Source organism: Brachycentrus maculatus, unplaced genomic scaffold (genome assembly GCF_059751285.1).
Source record: "Brachycentrus maculatus isolate JH-2025_06_01 unplaced genomic scaffold, ASM5975128v1 h1tg000038l, whole genome shotgun sequence".
Classification (NCBI taxonomy): Eukaryota; Metazoa; Arthropoda; class Insecta; order Trichoptera; family Brachycentridae; genus Brachycentrus; species Brachycentrus maculatus.
The window spans coordinates 1,545,823-1,559,357 of NW_028280792.1; the positions used below are offsets into that span (position 1 = coordinate 1,545,823).

At 36.5% G+C, this 13,535-nt stretch overlaps 1 protein-coding gene across 1 annotated transcript; it reads right to left on the minus strand.

Moving 5' to 3' along the window:
* Positions 1–7,305: 7,305 nt before the first annotated feature.
* On the minus strand, positions 7,306–8,542 carry LOC148312602 (uncharacterized). The gene is made up of 2 exons (XM_088276575.1): positions 8,470–8,542; positions 7,306–7,766 (listed from the first exon to the last, which is right to left on the minus strand). Exons 1-2 carry the CDS (start codon positions 8,476–8,478, stop codon positions 7,461–7,463), a joined length of 315 nt encoding a protein of 104 aa, XP_088132701.1. The 5' UTR covers positions 8,479–8,542; the 3' UTR covers positions 7,306–7,460.
* Between the last annotated feature and the right edge of the window lie 4,993 nt (positions 8,543–13,535).

Below are 13,535 nucleotides of genomic sequence, written 5' to 3' on the forward strand. Positions count from 1 at the left end.
CAACATCTTCGAAGGAAGAATCTTGGGAAAACGAACAAGAGGCCGCCCAAGAACTTCATACTTCCAGGATTTGAAGCGGCTCATGGACGTCTCCTCCTATTCGCAGCTCAAGAGGATGGCGACTGACAGAGACAAGTGGCTGACACTACAAGGCGCTGCCTTTAGAAGATGATGATGATGTCTATTTAGAAGCGTTTGCCACTAGAGACCGGTACTCGGCGTTAGCTCCGTTGCTCGTTGGATTTTAAAGTCCTCAGATACCGTATAAAGTGAACTTATATACTTAGGATGAAATTTTATTGAGATAAAGGCTTCCTTCCTTTACGAGTTGTTTTGTCTATCACTCGCTTTGTTAAAATCTTCTACCTAACTTCCAGCGCGCTGAAACAAACCGCCGATGGTGACGCTATATGGTATGCAATATGCCAGTTTAATAAAATCACCTATAATTTTGTAATAATATATTTATTATAACGTAAAACAATTATTATATAATTAAAATATGTTAAATAGCATCCGTCTGTGTGCAGTGCCTCCAGCTTCCAACTTGGCTGGATTATTTCTGGGCGTTAACTTTAACTTCCTGATAATGCGGATTGTAAAGTCGGTCGATAATTCATCGGGAACAAAACTTACGAAGCAAAATAATAGTTATAGGTATGTACATTGCTGCAACCGACCGGAGGAAAAGGAAAAAGGGGGAAGAGGCTTATATCCAGCAGTGGAAGACAGAGGGCTCATGGAGAAGAAGAAGATGACCACATCTGTAGTCAAGAAAGGGCGATTCAGTTGGCTAGGCCGTGTACTTCGCATGCCTCTCGAGAGCCGCCATCAAACTTACCCCTTTTGCGAGTGGACGTCCTGGGCTCGCCTCCCGGGACGTCCACCGCTGACAATCCGTCGGCGGTTCTCGTTTGAACTTCGGGACGCGGCCCTGATTTGGGAGGTAGCGAGGGAGCTGGCAGCCGACAGAGAAGCCCGGAGGCAGTGTGTGGTTCCGCAAAGGGAGCAGAATGAAAATTACTTTAGATGACTTTTGTTTCAAGTGATTTTGGTCTTTTCAAACTGGTTGTTGATCCGTACTATCGGAATGCTAAAGCTACGATTTTTTTAACGAATGCGAAGTAAAGTAACTCCTGGCCAGGGTATCGGGTATCCTCGATAAATAAGTAAGTAATTAACGACGTTGACAATATTTTAATGTGGGTTAATTTTTTGTACGTACATACAAATACAGGATTTACTTACGATAGATTATTATCGAGATAATCATGTTTTAATAAAACAGGTATCTAAAATATGTAGTTGTTGGATATTTGAGGCCCGTTGAAAAGGTTATTACAAAATGAAGTAAGTACTGGTAGTGACTCGTCGTGTCTAGCCACCGTAGCCCCACCCCGCGGCCGGCCCCCATCCGCCGCCGCCCTGGTAGCCCCCGTAGGCGCCCTGGTACCCCCCGTAGGCGCCCTGGTAGCCCCCGACGCCGGGGTAGCCCCCCTCGCCGTAGTGGCCCCATTGGCCGCCGCCCCACCCGCCGCCCCCCCAGCCCGGGCGGCCGCCCCAGCCACCGCCCCACGTGGTGCCCGCGGCCTGGAGATCTCCCGGCGCCCCTCGCGCCCCCGCGCTCATCAGCGCTACCGCCATCAGCACCTGAAGACAATGTGTCGGGTGAAATAACTTAATTTTTAACATTTTAATAGTGCAACGAAGTAACGTCGATAACACGGGTCGGCAATAATAAATACGATTTTTACTCGGCTGTTGGATTTCGGTACAGTGAATCGAATTAATGAAACCTTTTGTGTATTGTTTTCTTTTATATTTAATATTTTCTTCACACACTTAAATGGTGGATGGGCACCGCGTCGGACCGACGCGGTATTAACTTCTTTGTAAATTTAACTAAGACCGGGTGATCAATGCCACGCTCCTGATCTGAGAGGAGTGAAATACTTGAAGTTGCATACTGTACTTGTACTGTTCAACTTAAACACTGCTAATGTGTACTTCAGGTAGAGAATACGTAGTATTTACGTGTTTTGTATAAATTTCGTACAAAACCTTAAAAACTTTTCTGTATTCCTTCATGTAGTGTACTGAAACACAACAAAGTTTGTTATATTTTATCTCTGGAATCGATAAATCACCCTTGATGGTTAAATTGTATTTTTTTACTGTCTCCTGAAAAGTATTTCCAGATGGAACTGGGAACCCTAAGGATTATGCCAAAGATGTTTGTACACACGCAAGCAAGCAGGTTGTGTTTTTATGCACAATGTTTTATTAGAAAATATTAAGTACCTACTTATACGTATGTATGTATACAAATATTTTTACAGGTTATTGAACGCCTTTGAATACCTAGAAATATTTCTATATTGGACGTAAGATGCTTAGATTTGTTGGTCAATGTTTTAAAAAATCTTAATAATTATTATTGAAAAAAATAATTGTCTACATTGGTGACGTCATAATGCCATATCGAAAATACTCACGTGTTCATCCAATCGATACTGATAATTTGCTTGTAAAAATATTAATCAAGCTATCTTAAAAAAAATTATGGCAAAACACTCCATTCGAGATGGTTTTCCAGTGATAATATTTTTTGTGCAGATCTTCTGACAATGGACTGGCCCAGCGGTCGGCAAACTTATTAACCAAAGAGTCAAATATGCACGTAACTACGATTTGAAAAATTCTTGAGAGTCAAATCTGTTTCCTATTCTAGTACCCACACGTTAATTTTAATTTTAGACCTTTATTAAATTACGGGTACACCCAGTAATACTCGATTTCACACATAATAAGAATTGTTTTCATTGATAAAAAATGTTTTGAAAGTAAGGTATCCATAAGAACACTACTTATTGCGAATAATGTCCTCGCATCTCCATTTAAAGTTTGATCACGTCTGGTTTGTGTCGTTATTTTTAGCACGTTTCCAGGTTCACATCAATAAGATGATTTTCCAGTTTGCTTTTAATACGGTTGAAGATTCAAAAGGATTGTTCCCATGAATATTAGAGTCGAAAAGCCTTGCGCGGATATTTGTGCCGGAGCCGCACTTAAAACGAGGAGTCTCATGCGGCTCCCGAGCCACACTTTGCCGACCTATGGACCAACCGATCCTTCACTCGCCTAACCTAAATGGTACTTTTTTTGTTGTAGGTATATATACCCACGAAAGTACTCGCACGCTTAAGGACGGCGGAGCTCGGAGCCAAGAATCAGTAGAGGCGGAAGGAGCAACTATTTGTATATGCCTACTTACCACCGTAAATGACAACATGGAGAGCGGGAATAGTCCAGAGATATGACCACTTTACGCGTGCAGCTGATAGTTCCGGGAGCGGATGAACTGATGTGTCGCCGAACCCGCCCGCCTTTATAGGCTGCCCGCCCTTCCCGGTCTGGAGTGCCTCCGCTCCCCTCCCCTCCCCGCCCGCCTGGACCGCATCTACATTACTGCACCATCGGCCTTACCTTCGGCTCCAGTGTACTCCAACTGCAGGGCCGCTTTATTGTTTTGAACTGGTAATATATACTTTATACTGGCCACATATAATAATGCCACATCAAATTAATAGTAAAGAGTGAGAATCATTCTCTAGAGAAAAGTATACAAGAGTTCACTATGCTTCCTAAAAAGTAAAATGGTGTGATTCAATGACGTCCTTCTTACTCGGGTATTTGCTTGTATACTCGAATCACGTTCAAAGACTGATTTTTACCATCTTTTAATTATAACAAAATATTTCAAACGCATCCACGACCTAACTGATGACAACAGCTAGAAATTCATTTTCATGTGATTCCTGTCAATGATCAATGTATTAAGATATGGAAAAAAGAGCAGAGGAAGACCGAGAAAAACATGGCACGATCAGGTATGCCAAATACTTGAAAGTGGTCAGGTTAGGAGTCGTAACAATCGGCGGGTATGTATGAGGCGATTGAAGAGGCGAAGAATGTTTGCAAAGACAGAGTGGTGTGGCGTTCTATTCTCTCTGCCTACCCCTGCGGTGAAGCGGCGTGATGATTAGTTAGTTAGTTTTTTTTCCATTACATATTTGTTTGAATATTCAATTCTTGTTATATTTTTGGTAACACATTTTAGAGAAAATCTGCCGTATAATTGGATAAAAATGTATCAAATTGTTAGCATGTACGAGAAGGTGAATAAAACAACATAAGTACATGTAACCGTATACTCGGACATGCATTGTTTGAGTTTCACTGAAATTCTTGGTAGAAACACTTCACTACCTCTGGCTTTTACTAACTGTAACTGTTTTTGTAAGAATGTCATGTACCTACCTATTGAGGTAGATGGAGATGAGAATGATTTGTTTTCGATTAGGGTCCATCACGCGCCTCTAAGGTGTGAGACCAATCAAGTATCATATTTTTTTGTGATGTATGTGATGGCCAGCGTAAGTTTACAGGTACTTAATAAATTACCTCTAGAATTCTGAAGCTTATGACATTTAAGCTTATTCTTCTTTGTAGTTTATAGTAACAGCTATAATGTAATAATTTTCGAGATGCCGAGATAAGGCTTTTTCTCGGTACATGTCCCGATATTGCAAAAAGTTCGCTTCGTCTGTCAGATTTATTTATTAAGGTTTGCTGTCATCACTGCTTTCGTTTCCTAACGACTTTGCAATCCATAATTAACATCCGAGTCAACTTAATCCAAAATAAACAAATCCAAATTAACAATCCATAATTTTGTTCGTACGAAATTGCGGATTGGTTTCCCTTTTTGGCTTCTCGCTACAACAGTTTGTCAATCGGTTTTGTCAGTCGTGTCATGTTTGCCCTATCAGCCAGTTACGCCGTGTCGAGGGTTGTCCTCTGCTTCCTCCACCCGCACTCTGCGCGGAGCAGAGTCCCATTGCGGCCTGCCGCATGCCGGGACAAAGGATGTCCGGTGTCTACTCCTGCAATAGGACGCGCCAGAGTGGACAGTAGATAGGAATTACGTACTCCATCGGGTTGCGGAGAAGGTGGTGAGTTAATGGCCTCGTATAGTTTTTAAACAAAAGACAGATCTCGGTCGTGTGAGTATTTTGAAATGGTACTTCGGCTTGGACGATTAGTGTCTATCTTTTATATATATATATATATATATATATATATATATATATATATATATATATATATATATATATATATATAAAAGATAGACACTAATCGTCCAAGCCGAAGTACCATTTCAAAATACTCACACAACCGAGATCTGTCTTTTGTTATATATATATATATATATATATATATATATATATATATATATATATATATATATATATATATATATATATATATATATATATATATATATATATATATATATATATATATATATATATATATATATATATATATATATATATATATATATATATATATATATATATATATATATATATATATATATATATATATATATATATATATATATATATATATATATATATATATATATATATATTATATAAATTGTGTATGTGTATGTACTTTCAAATTTACCATACGTATAATATACGTCAGTAGATTGACATCCAAATGGGTACTCTGTGTTGTCTCCCCGGGAACAGGTTCTTCTGGTAATAAGTGCTAGAAGAACGTGACGTTGAATCATGTGATATTTATATCGAATCTACCTGGTAAAATATTAACGAAATTGTAAAAAAATAACTTGTATAATAAGTGCTGTGTTAAAATCAGCAAGTCCAAACGTACATATTTATATTATATTATTAGCAATAATTAAGTGTGAGCAATTTGATACGATAAATCAGGCCTCAAGTGGGAATAAAATATTCGTTATGTACTACTTACCTCATATCCTATTCAACACGTTCAACGGTCAGTCGTTAATACCCTTTGGTTACCAGAAATACGCGATTTAAACATAAATACTTCAAAAGTAAAATGTGTTCGATAACTTATAAACACTCTGTGCCATTGTTTTATCTTTGCCGTAACGAAAATATCTAAATAAAAGAAATAGTGTAAAGGTAGGTACCTACGGGTAATTTACCTTTTTTATCATTTGTTTATCTCAGCTATACACAACTTATTTTTCGCGAAACTAAATTGGTTTAAGATGCTTTATTTTTCTCGTTTCCCTTTAAGTATTTTTGTAACATTAATTTTGGTAATTCTAAAACTGTAAGAAATAAAATAAACATGTCATTAAAATTTTTGATTCATAACTTATTAAAAAGACAGTATGAATCGAAAATTTTTACACCACCCTGAAGGAATCGCTAACTTACTATCCAAAATGTATCTGATACTTTTATAAATCATGACGTCAGATCCGACGGATCCGGTATTTCTCGCTAGAGTACCGAAAGACGATATATCGGATTTTAGTAACCAAAGGGTTAAGGCAGATCTTCTGAAATGCTATCATCCAGTACCACTAGACGGAGTTACGTTAAATATGTATGGTACATACTCCTTCTACTCGTCCCTCGAACTCTTCTCCTTAATCACCAATCACCGGCGTAACCCAGAGGCCTTAAGGATAAGAATATATTATGGTAACATTGGGGCGGTCGATGACCTTCATCAGTCCCAGCTTCATGTTGTAGATCATCTATGGATGGGAAATGGAATGCTGTTGTACTTCTGTAGACTCGTGTTAGCTAATCTCTACGAGCGGCGATACGATTATTTTAGAGGTAGCGCATACAAATTGAATGTTACCATAATATTTACATATTTATATATATTTACTTCTTCCGACCTTTGTCGCATTCATTCTATTGAATAGAAGCAGTGTTATCTCGGTTAATATGCCATACATACGAAGGGTGATCTGCTCTGCGCTTCAGGTACTTGTCCAAAGTAATATTAGATAAATTTTAGAGTGAAAAGTTACTAATATTTCTTTTGACTCTCCTAGGAATCTCACCGGGACCTCCGGCGCAGAAATCTAACGCGCGTACCATTGCGTTATGGAGGCGGACAAGCCGCGAAGTGGTCGATCGCGCGAGAGGCAGAAGATCGAGGCATTGGACAGGCGGAAGTCACCATAAGATACATAAGACGCACATATCTACATGGGAGGTAATAGTCTTAAATTATTCTATAATAATTAAGAAACGGAAGTATAAAAGTCTTACATTAAAAATCAGATTATTCACTCATTGTCAAAAATATATTATGATTGTACACTTTTTTGAACGGTGTCTCTAAACTTTCAACGTATGCTAGGTAACAAATATATTATGAGTAAATTACAAAAACAATTGTGTATAAGAGTCTGGACTAAAAAAAAACACAACGTTTGATGAGAAAAAGAGTATTTATTTGTGAAAGCTCACACGTATGGCCTGTAGTAAATAATATGAATCACTTAACGAAACGTATCGGTTAATACTGTATTGTAGTCTTATAAAATTGAATTGGTCAGGAACACGCGGAATGAGGTGAATTGGAGTTTAACCGAAATGTCCATGGCCGTGATGTCCTCCTCCGAATCCGCCGAATCCGCCGATCGCTCCGAATCCTCCGATGCCTCCGAAGCCGCCTCCGAAGCCGCCTCCGTGGCCGCCTCCGAAGCCGCCGTGATGGCCGCCCCCGAAGCCGCCGTGGTGGCCGCCCCCGTAGCCCCCGTAGCCGCCCCCGTAGCCGCCCCCGTGATGAGCGGTCTCGGCGGCCTCCAGGTCGGCGGCGGGAGCGGCGGCGGGAGCGGGCAGCGCCGCGGCGCACAGCACCAGCGCGGCGAGGGCAGTCGCGACGAGCATCTGTAATTAGCCTCGGTTAGTATGTCCTTTATAATACATATATCCAGCGCACCCGACACCCGACTCCCGACACCCGACACCTGACTAGGCCTAATAGAAACACTAACGTATACCGAAACTCGTCCGTACTAAACTACCTACGACCGCAGGACTGATCACCCTGCCTTCGTACGATTAACGATCAAGTTAACGTCGCTTCGTATTATCGTATTATCCAACCAACTCCAACAAATATTATCAGGAATTGCAATCGCAACTCCAGTTTGTCAGTCTCCGTCGGTCCGGGTCTCAACTACGCCGTGACGCCTGCAACTTGGAATATCCAACGTTTAATTTAACACATCTCCCTTATTTACTTATGTACATAGTAAATAGGTACTTACATGAGTGACTATAGAAGTGAAAGCGGTGTCGAGGTTTGCGACTGTTATTTTTTATAACTTATATGTAAATAGAATACCTTGTTTGTAATCAATGAGTTAACGAATAAAGAAATATAAGTTTTTCCAAATACTTACATATGTATATAGTAGAATGGAAATAATGCTGTTGAAATTATATGATATTTACAAAGTTACTCGTACCTACGAAGTATACATATATGCGTATGAACTCGCATGTGTGATGGGACGTCATCGGGGGAGCTCGGTATTATTGCTATACTCGTATTGTTTACATGTTACTGCGTTCGGTTGGTACTCACCATTTTCATCTTGGCGGAATGAGTAGAACTTCTCTTGCGGTAGAACTAGACTTGTCGTCGTCCACTGAGTAGTGCCAGGGTGGAGAACTGCACGAACCTTTTATAGCCAAATTGATTACATTACATTGTTTGGGTCCATACATATACATACATACCTGCAGGATAACCAGTTGTTTTACGTATGAGTAATGAGACAACCGATACACCTTCTCTGTTATTATTGTACTCATTTCTCACGATCGTTTCCATTGATTTTTTTTATTCCGAGCACTTTTTTATGCAAACGAATACACACTCGTACGTAGGTATAGGTATATCGAATATATATCTACGAGTTTGTAATACGATGGGTAGTTAGTTAGTTACCTTAAACAGATACACGTATATATATATATATACCCACAAAAAAAAAACATTTTCTGATTTAATCTTTACTTCCTTATTATTTATCCTGCTTAGCAGTAAACCAATTATTGTTTACTTCATTTTTTTACATTAAATAATGCGTCACAAGTTTTCCAAGAAAATAAGAAAAAAACAAATTTTAGTATGTTTATACTTAGTCATGACCATTATAGGTACCTACGGTACATATTAAGTACGCTTTTGAAGATATTCAGAATCGTATTACTAGTATTTTCTAAATAAAATGGTGATGGCGCGCCAGCCCATCAGTATATCTCTAGCAAGTACACGAGTATTTATCTCTAGTAAAAGGTAGAAATAAACAAGACACGTTTATTTCCCAACTGATTTCAAATAACACACCGTTTCGTGGAAAATAGTAATAACGTACAAGTTTATTTAGGAAAAAGGGTATTTTGATTTTTCAGAAAATATAAGTCGCGTAGGGTTGTGGTCCTGTGGTGAGTGTCGCAGACTCTTGAGTCAGAGTTCTCGGTTCGAACCCACTCCACCACAATTTGAAACCTATTTTTAATAATGAGCTGCTTAGGCTCACAGAAATAGTATGAAATTGAAGTATGTTTGCAAATGATAAAATCACAAAAACATTTCTTTTTTTCAAAAAATTTTTTTTTAACAATCTTCACAAAAAGTTTTATTATTTATAAAATAAAATACTTGGTGTAGGCCATGTGATCTGTTTTTATGAGGGATTAGCTTCCTGCGATGTTGCTTTCCAGATATCTCTTGTCTCGTACTCTTGCCAGATATGCTCCTTAGAGTCTTCATATTTGACACTCTTAGCGCGTTTGTTGTTAGTGCGGTGTCCGCCCTGCATTCGATTTCATATGTCACGATGTAATTTTATATACGTATTTAATTTTACACGTGGTTTATATACTTACTTATAAATTAAATTAAATAAAACCTCTCATACGTATTAGAAAAATCGATTACATTTCGAAATTATTATCTCTCTAGGCTAGCTTAAATAAAATACCCGCATTTATCAATGACCAAATTTTCATTATTTTCGTTACATAATTTCTCTACATTAAAAGTTGTGTTCGGATTATATTAAAAATATTGTTTTCTATCAGACTCATCTGCGAATACGCAGATGAGTCTGATAGACGTACAATAGTACGTACCACATTATTTTGGTTAGGATTACTAATAATATCACATCATAGTATAGACAGATATAGTGCTCATACAACGTCATAAATAATAAACATGATTTGAGTATGATAGGATTATAAATGTGTTTTCGTAAAAAAACGTAAACCCCAATGAATTTGCCACGTTATTATTATCTACAAAGAAGAATGATTATTCTCCAATGATCCGTAGGTATGGATCGATCTCGTTAGAATATCATGCATGTATCCGCGTCAGTGTAGTTTTTACGAGAGTACTTACTATACGAGTCGGACGTCACGCAGTGGTCCGAAATTCGGGTTTCATATTCTGTTAAATAAGATTAATAGAAATTGTAAATCATTAAACTATACATTACATCATTGAAACATTATGCTTTAAGTTGTGGACATTCGTGGTGTGATTGTTAGTGTATTTGGATATTGCGCATGAAGCCCCGAGTTCGATTCTCAGCGATTTTATTCACTGTACATAATATTTATCAATGGCTAAACTGCGCAAAACTGATCACCTCGTTATCGTGTAATTAATATGTAATCGAATTAATATTGCATCAATAAATTGTAGTGCCGTATGCACCATTGAGAGCGGATAAGACCCTGAATGAAATAATCTTAATTATAAAAATAACCATAATGAATAAGTTTTGTGTTTTTTTAATAAGTATGCATAATTTTATACTGTGAAGAAACATAAACCTACCCTGAAAATACATTATAATTTATCCTAATTAATTAACTCCAATATTAAGATAATTTTATACAAAGGTTTTTTGGTTGTTTCAAATAACCGGTATTGTATTGTTAGTATGCATATATATTTGAATTTTGTAAATATATGTATGTGTTATTTAAAAAAATGGAAGTAAATGTAGGATATCTTCCAATCAATACCTATGCATATCGAGCCATAGCACCCTACACTTCGAGCTTGACGTTATGTAGATAAGTACCTATCTATATACTAGTTGTCTAATAAATTTGACAAAACTAATCAAAACAATCGTCATGCTTTACTAAACACGTTTTATGTATAGTCACCCATATTATAGAGCAGATACAAAAAATATAGGATTTTATTTATTTGGTATGTATTTAGTATGTCATTTTTAGGCTTCAAAATATGTACCTGTATAATATTGTTATTTTTAATCGGTATTTCTTTATTTTTTTATGATATTAATGGGTATTAGACATGCTTCAGTAAAATAAAAGAAAATCTCGCTAAAATTCACTTGCACGGTAAAAGGTTAATAATGCTCTTCTATGTTTTGCTGTAAATAAAACGTATGTATGTTTTTTGTATTGACTTTAATAAATAACACACTAGATAGTAGGTACCTATAGAATTAATCACGAACCATATTTTACTATCCTACGTAAAATTAAGTTTGTACACCAATAAAAATATGCAATTATTTATACGATGTACAAGTACAAACCAAAATCAATTTAAAAAACAAAAAACAAACCTATACTTATTTATCTGATAAGATAGCTATATAGATTTATTTTATTAAATAAAATACAGTTCCACCAAGAAAAGACAGTACAGAACTTAAATCTATTGTAAATAAAAATCTCTTAAATCTCTAGAAACATCAAAATACGTCATTTAATAAAATAATTTAATCGCATATTTTTAAGAGGGAACTTGATTTTTTTTATATGTATCACAAAAATATAAAAACATTGACCAACGCTCAAAGTATTCAATGGTTATTTTTTTAAATAAAAGATAATTTCATCAATAACAAAAAAACAAATCTTCCCTGGGTTATCAAAAGAAAAAAATCAGCACATGTTATATTTTTGCATTAACTTTTTTTGGAAGTGATACGTCGATTTTTGACATTCTGTGGGTATAACTCTATATATTTCATTGTTTACTAATTGAACGAATGTGTCAATATCATTGCTATCTAAAATTTTAATTAAATCTACATGTCCCTGGTGCTTTTCGTCTCCTGATTTTCTAATTGGATTAATAACTCCAGAAACATTTGTTTGTTTTTTGTTTCTTTTTGTCATATTTTGAAAATTGGCGGGTCTCTAAATATTTATTTTATGTACTTCACCAATGATTTCATTCGATCTAATTATTTGGTTTTTTCATTATAACATATCGTCGCTTAAGAGCAACAGCATTCCAAATGACAAAATCAAAACATCGAGTCACCAATCTAAAACTTTTGAATAGGAAACTTTGAATAACATTCTTAGTTAGGAATAATTTATTACAATTGCTATAAAATTGATTAGGTATATTTTCCCTTGCTCATTTAGTAAGTTTATTTATGTAAACAGAAAAATGTTAGTGTATTCAATATGAACGATTTTAATTATTTCTGTTCAATCCTATTCCATATTTTTTTACAAACATATTTAATTACAGATGAAAGGGTATTTTCCAGAACAATTCGCTATCAAAGTGGTTCTGCGAAAATGTGCAGATATTATTATTACAGTTCTAAGGCAAAGATATGTTTATTTGCACTTTCTTGTTTAGCGTCACCGATCATTTTATTATACTGCGGTAATTTGTATTCCATTTATTTGTCAGTTTTCTGTATAGCTGAAGAAAATGTCATAATTATTATAAATAAAATAGCTACATATTATGTTGAATGTAAATTATTTTGTTTCGGTTGGTTGGAAGAAATTGCTTCTTGGCAAAAAACTGAACAATTACTCGAATGTGTTTTTTCATAATGAAATTTAATTCTATAAGTACATACAAAGAAAACAAATCATGCCTCATTATTTTTTATACAAATTATTTATTTGAAAACGCCTCGACTGGAGTCAGTAAAAATTTAAAGTCTACCAAAATCGATAATTTTATACTAGATACTTCTTATAAGGATCTTACTTGACGACGTCATTGATATATTAATTTACGAGTATGTTGTTATTTCGTGGCTAGGATTCCTGATTCGATTATTGTTTTCCTAAATTAACATTTAAGACCACAAAACTAATTTATAGGCATTATAAGTCCGTCCTGTTGTGACTTTCGTCAACATTATACGATGTTCACACTTACACGACTCACCGGTCGTTATCCACATAAACTTCCCGCGTTCCAATACTAACCCGACAATATGATCTATCCAAAACCGATTATTATTTAGTAAAATAACATACATCACGGCAGATAGTGCCCGAGTCTGCGTCGAGATAATTACGGAGCAAAAAACGTAGATAATGTTAAACATCGCTCGTCTTATTCGTGGCGGTTGACCTTCATCAGGATTAGTATAAAGTCGTCTGTTAATGGAAGTCTCTTTTATACTCCACACACCGGCGGAGTTAACTCGCTCTCGGCCATAAGGAGTATGCATACAGAACCGGCTGAACTAGGCGGTTAGGAGTTTCCGAATGCCTCTCAATAATTAGCATTTTCGGCGCAATGTCGCCCTCTACCGCTAGCGCTCCCGGCCTCTGGCCGCTGGTCGCTGACTGCCGGCGCGCCGACCTAACACCGCCAAGGCGAGGCGG